Source organism: Mugil cephalus, chromosome 12 (genome assembly GCF_022458985.1).
Source record: "Mugil cephalus isolate CIBA_MC_2020 chromosome 12, CIBA_Mcephalus_1.1, whole genome shotgun sequence".
NCBI classification, from domain to species: Eukaryota; Metazoa; Chordata; class Actinopteri; order Mugiliformes; family Mugilidae; genus Mugil; species Mugil cephalus.
This window is the reverse complement of record NC_061781.1, coordinates 24198786-24204785: the sequence shown is the minus strand read 5'-3', so window position 1 is coordinate 24204785 and position 6000 is coordinate 24198786. Positions and strand designations below refer to the sequence as shown.

At 40.5% G+C, this 6000-nt stretch overlaps 2 protein-coding genes across 2 annotated transcripts; one reads left to right on the top strand and one right to left on the bottom strand.

The window, feature by feature from the left end:
• On the bottom strand, positions 1 to 2134 carry LOC125017199 (olfactory receptor 10A6-like). The gene is made up of 2 exons (XM_047600060.1): positions 2047 to 2134; positions 1 to 602 (listed from the first exon to the last, which is right to left on the bottom strand). The coding sequence occupies exons 1-2, from the start codon at positions 2132 to 2134 to the stop codon at positions 1 to 3; spliced, it is 690 nt and encodes a 229-aa protein (XP_047456016.1).
• Positions 2135 to 2986: 852 nt separating this feature from the next.
• LOC125017841 (olfactory receptor 142-like) lies at positions 2987 to 3919 on the top strand. The gene has a single exon (XM_047601355.1). It carries the CDS (start codon positions 2999 to 3001, stop codon positions 3917 to 3919), a length of 921 nt encoding a protein of 306 aa, XP_047457311.1. The 5' UTR covers positions 2987 to 2998.
• The last annotated feature ends 2081 nt before the right edge of the window (positions 3920 to 6000 follow it).

Below are 6000 nucleotides of genomic sequence, written 5' to 3'. Positions count from 1 at the left end.
TCAGGAGAAGTGAATTAAAACCAGCAGGTGAGGTAAACAGGTCTGTGCAGCTTTTTTCCTGACTTCTCTACAACTTCGATAGGTTATCACAAAAATCCTAATGTATGTAAAAAGTATGAATAGCACAGGAAGAAGTACACCATTTGCCAAAGCCACTAAGCCATATATATGCAATAACCTGGAAGAGACACAGTGGAGCTTGTAAACTGTGCTGTTGCAACTTATTCCTTTGAAAGTAAAATTACACAGTTTGGCATTAGCACTCAGCATAACAGGCACTGTAATCTGACAAGCAGGCAGAAGCCAAGCTAAAACAAGAAACATACTGACAGTCGTTTTTCTCATGATCATTGGATATTGCAGAGGTTTACATATGGATACATATCTGTCATAGGACATGGCAGACAACAGATAATACTCTGAACCTCCCAAAGAGTAAGTTACAAACCACTGAAAGAGGCAGGTTTGATAAGTTATCATTTGTTTTTCAGATAACATGTCAATCAGAAGCTTTGGGTAGAGCATGGTGCTGAAAAGAGCAGAGTTAATTAACAAAGCTGCAATGAAAATGTACATAGGCTCATGGAGGTTTTTATGAGTCACTATGATGCACACAATCGTAGAATTAAAGCAAATTATGAGAATAAAGGATATAAACATGATCACAAAATAAAGATATCTGTACTTGCTCACATCCACATACCCACCAAGAGTGATATATGTTATATTTAATTTGCCATCCATCTTCATTGAGGATGTCTGAAATGAAATGTTGATGAATAAAAGGGGTACATTACATTAAACATGCATCATTCAGTCATTGGTACTTGACCTCGAAATGGACTTCCAGTGAATACCCGAAACAATAAGCATGACTCGGTTTTTATCTGACTACTTAACCCTCTCTGGATCTCATTAACATGACACAATTTGTCAGTCAAACTCTGGAGGCTGGCTACAAACAACAATATGGACTAATTGAATGGCTTTTCTTTTGATCTGCATATCGCAATAGGTGACAGTGACGGCACAACAGAAAACTGTGGAATATAAAGCAATAATATTGTAAAATGTACAATTTGGTTTTATTCACAGTAAATGTATACTGTAAGCACCCAAACAACTTTGGGACAGTGAAGTTACTTGTTGCATCCCTATTATTCACCTAATGTTTTATTTTGGGTGATTTGTGGCACAGAGGTTAGAGAAACATGTCCATGGCTCAGGTACCTTGAGCAAGCACCCAACCGAGAACCGCTTACTCTCGGCTGAAGTCATTACATTAAAATGGACTGGCTGGACTGACAAAGAGGTATGATTCTTTCCTGGCGATGATACGCTAACAAAGACCGACCGAACCACCATCAACCGAAAAGGAACAATGGTGATGGCAACCATGCGAGAGACAGAGGAAGAGGGGCAAGCAAGCCATCATCAAAGTCAGGCTAGCTGCGGCTCCCCACAAATCCCCAGTGTTTTTCATACCATTGACCATTGCCTGGTCAAAAAAACCTAGGACAAATTCGGACTCAGTGTCTCCCACCACCCCAGGGCATGGTTGAATCCTTGCTGGTGGTGGGAGTTGAGGACCATCTTGACAGTTTCTTCTACCATGCATTCCCAGCAGAACCTTACTACTCATTTCAAGTGTTGTATTTTTATTTTGTTGTACTACTGGGCAAGTGACTGGAGTCAAATTCCTTGTATGTGTTCACATATCTGGCCAATAAAGCTGATTCTGATTTGGGCCTATAAGGTCTGCACAGCATCCTTCCATGCCATCTGATTCAACTCACCACCAGGTGGTCTTCAGTTGACAGCAAAGCTCCTCCTTTCCCCCGAGTGTCGAGAAGATACGGTTGCAGGTCAGATGATACAATTATAAAGTCGATCATTGACCTACGACCTAGGCCATCTTGGTGCCAGGAGCACCGATGAACAACCTTATGTTCAAACATGGTGATAGTTTCAGACAGAACGTCTTGCTCAGAAGTTGAATAACTCAACACCACTCGGGTTCAGATCAGACAGGCCTCCCAATCACACCCCTCCAGGTCACGCTGTCATTGCCCATATAAGTGTTGAAGTACCCCAGCAGGACGGTGAAGTCCCTAGTTGGGGTGCGGTCCAGCATACGTGCTAGGGCTTCCAAAAGGGGCGGATACTCTGAACTGCTTTGGCACATTAGCCTGAACAACAGTCCGGACCCATTCCCCAATCCAAAGGCACAAAGAAGCAACCCTTTTGTCCACCTGGAGAACCCCAACATGCAGGCAGAGGGTCTGGGGGCAAGCAAGAAGGCCACCCTGGCCCTTTGCCTCACGCTTGGTGCAACTCCAGCAAAGAAGAGGGTCCAAACCCCTGAAGGACTTGGGTTCGAGAGCTGATTGTGTGTGTCAAGATGAGGCCAACTATATCTAGTCCATGGCACTCTACCTCTTCTACAAGCTCAGCTCCTTTTCCACCAGAGAGGTGACATTTCCATGTTCTAAGAGCCAGTTTCCATAACTGAGGATCAGACCACCAAGGCCCCCATCTCAGTCTGCCAACCCACAATGCACCGGACCCTTCTTGGTCCTTATGCAGGCTGTGGGCCTACACGGAGGTGAGCCTGTATCTCCAGTTTGGCTGGCCCTAAATGGGCTAAGCTGGACTTTGTCAAGTCAAGTCATCAAAACAGCAAATCTAGTCAACTCAAGTCCAAGTTGCAATGACAACAAACACTTATCATAGGGACAAAATCTGCAATCCCTTTGGGTTGAGGCCTCAGGAGTTTTAGGAAGTTGCTTGGATGACGTAAGAACTTGGTGGAGACTTTAACGACTTCAATGCAAATAAAACCAGTCGAAGCTGCAGTCAAAGTAGGACTGTATCTTCTCTGATATTTTTGTCATGTGCATTAGACACAACACCATGTCACGGTCAGGTAACAATGAGACAAATTAATGCATTTGTTAAGATAATGTAATGCAAGAAATGTTTTCTTGAGACAGTCGTGATGGATAATAAACTAAATGTAACATATATAACCATTGGTGGGTATGTGGAACTTAACAAGTACAGATATCTTTATTTTGTGATCATGTTTACAGCATATATTCTGATACTCTGCACTAATTCTACTCTTGTGTATCTTATCTGCATTCATAAAAACCTGCATGAGCCTATGTATGTTTTTATTGCAGCTTTGTTGATCAACTCTGTTCTTTACAGCACCGCGATCTACCCAAAGCTTCTGACTGATGTTTTATCTGAGATACAGATCATCTCATATTCAGGCTGTCTCTTTCAGTGGTACTTTTATTATTCTTTAGGTGCTTCCGAGTTCTTGCTGTTGGCAGCCATGTCCTATGACAGATACGTGTCTATATGTAAACCTCTGCAATATCCAACTATTATGAGCAGAAACACAGTGTGCATACTGCTGGCTTTAGCTTGGTGTCTGCCTGCCTTTCAGTTTGCTGTGCAATTCCTGCTGAATTTTAACAAAAAAATCTGTGACTATACTTTCAAAGGAATCATTTGTAATAGCACGCTTTTTAAACTCCACTGTGTGAGATCAAGTGTGCAAAACATATTTGGCTTGGTTATTTTTGTGAATGTTTTGCCTCTCCCACTGCTCTTCATTCTTTTCACATACACCAGATTATTTATAATAGCTTATCAGAGTTCTAGAGAAGTCCAGAGAAAGGCTGCACAGACCTGTTTACCGCACCTGATGGTTTTAATGAGCTTTTCATTTTTGGGTTCTTTTGATGCACTTTTACTGCGAATGGAAACAGATTTTCCCCAAATTGTACATTTTATAATGTCATTACAGACCATAATTTACCATCCTCTTTTTAATCCAATAATATATGGGCTGAAAATGAAAGAGATCTATAAACACCTTAAGAAGTTGTTTGTTAAAATGGTTTAGTTTCTTAACATTGTTGTTATCACAGTCACCAGAGATGTAAGTTCAAGGAAGTTTTCTTTCTTTTTTTTATGTAAGGCAACTGTAACTGTAAAACAACTGTACAATAAAAAGCATACTCTGTTTCAGCAATGCAATGCTCAATCACTACGCATCTGTTGGTTCTTGGCATACTACTACTAATGTGTTTCATGTTTGCATGACTATTTTTAGTTCTGTTATTATTTAGGCTTTTATTGGTTGTAAAGTAAACACCAACTATTTACATTTCCAGCACTGAAAGCATGTGCACATTATGGTATAGTGTTATGACCTGACTCGAGAGGCGCAACAAAAGTGAGTTACCAAAAATAATTTTATTTAATTAAAAAGAAAACAAAAAAACAACGACAGGCCTCTTCAACGGGCCCTTTATTGTGTCTTTTCAGGTGTGGCTGGTTAAGGTGTTTTAGTTCAGGCTGAACACACTTGCACAAACCGTGGAAATGCAGAGACCTCAAAAGCAATCTTCCAGGAGCCCTGAAAATGAACGCCCCATCATTCAAGAAAAGCAAAAATCTGTGTCCTTACACATGATCACAAAATCGACACCAGATACAAAAACGTGACCCACAACATAGAGCAAGTCACAAACCAAATGATTACTTAAACCAAGTTACTACCTTAGACTAAGGTTAGCAACAATTATCTGAAAACAGTGAACTGTCCTCACCACGGCCTAATCACGCAATTTACAAATGCAAAGGAAGCGACCTACCAACAAATTGAAAAGCCTCACCCACAACAATCACAACGAATGTGGCTCCACACAAAGTTACTGCCTTCACCCAGCTAGCAACACAACATTAGCCACCAAAATTGGGCCGACTTCTCAACACTAAAGGTCACAAGCACACACAAAACAAAGCACCTGTATTTGCTTATGTTCACACAAAGGGCATGTTCACACAAAATCACTCAACCACAATATCCCCATTTTGATAAAGAACACAGTAATAACAAAGACCAGTGAATTCTACCACCACAAATTAAGAGGTTGTTGCTCACGGTTAGGCCACCTCAGGATTACCGCACAAAAAATAATAAAGCAGTGATGGTCACACCAACACCCAGAGGCTTTCTACACAGGGCAAGTTCTAAAACATGGAAAATTCAACTCATGCGGCAACATTAGCAACAGCAGAACTCTTACGTCTCAGACAACAACAACAAAAAAGACATCTACTGTTAGTTAAGCTTCAAGTAATCTGTATTCTCACCCCAAGAAAAAAAACAAACAAAAAAAAAAACATAACTCCGGCATACAGTCTCCACAAAAAGGTCCAAAAATGATCCTGGACGAGCCCCCATTTATGTTACGACCCAGCCTGAGGGGTGCAACATAAAAGTGAAGACACATGACGGAGTAACAAAAAGTAAGGATTTATTTAATTAAAACAAAAACAAAAAGACAAGCAGTGAGACTTAGACAGACTCCAATGATCCACAAGGATCATTAAAACAACATTTTGCAACATTTTTGTTCTAATAATAATAATAATTGTATCACTTACTTGTCTTTAGCTATTCTTTAACTGTTCTTTAACTACCACCACATATTCAATCTTTATAGAACAGGCGGAATTTTAATTTTTTTTTGTCATGATATGAAGTTTTTATATACCATCATACTGGTGTATATGATTACACAGCGTTTGAAACTATGTGCTGTAAGACACAGTTTTAGACCAGACCATTTTCAGTGTAGAGCTTCTAAACACAGATGGTGTGAGTGCGAACTGATCACCACCTGGTGGGGACGCCGCACAGACCCGATAGGCCCAAACAAATAGTGAGGGATATGACCAAGATTATCCAAAATGTTGACTCGGTTTTGTGTAAAATTCTCATGCAAGAGATGAGCAGTACATAGAATAAATATTCTGATCTGGAGAACAACCTGCCTTTAAGCTGAAGGGTTACTGGTGGGAGGAATGATCTCCAGAGGCAAAGATACAAGCATCAAATTGTGCCTGTTTCCAAAGTCTAGTTCACATGTTTCACATGTTTATTGAACATTCATCATGTAGTCTGGAGTCTGGGGC

Bases quoted from the DNA above. Each gene is read 5' to 3' on its own strand.
- LOC125017841 (XM_047601355.1), top strand. From the start codon at position 2,999: ATGGATAATAAACTAAATGTAACATATATAACCATTGGTGGGTATGTG.
- LOC125017199 (XM_047600060.1), bottom strand. From the start codon at position 2,134: ATGCTGGACCGCACCCCAACTAGGGACTTCACCGTCCTGCTGGGGTAC. The intron at 603-2,046 runs GTGTGATTGGGA...TGTGCATCATAG, and splicing joins TGACAGCGTGACCTGGAGGG to TGACTCATAAAAACCTCCAT.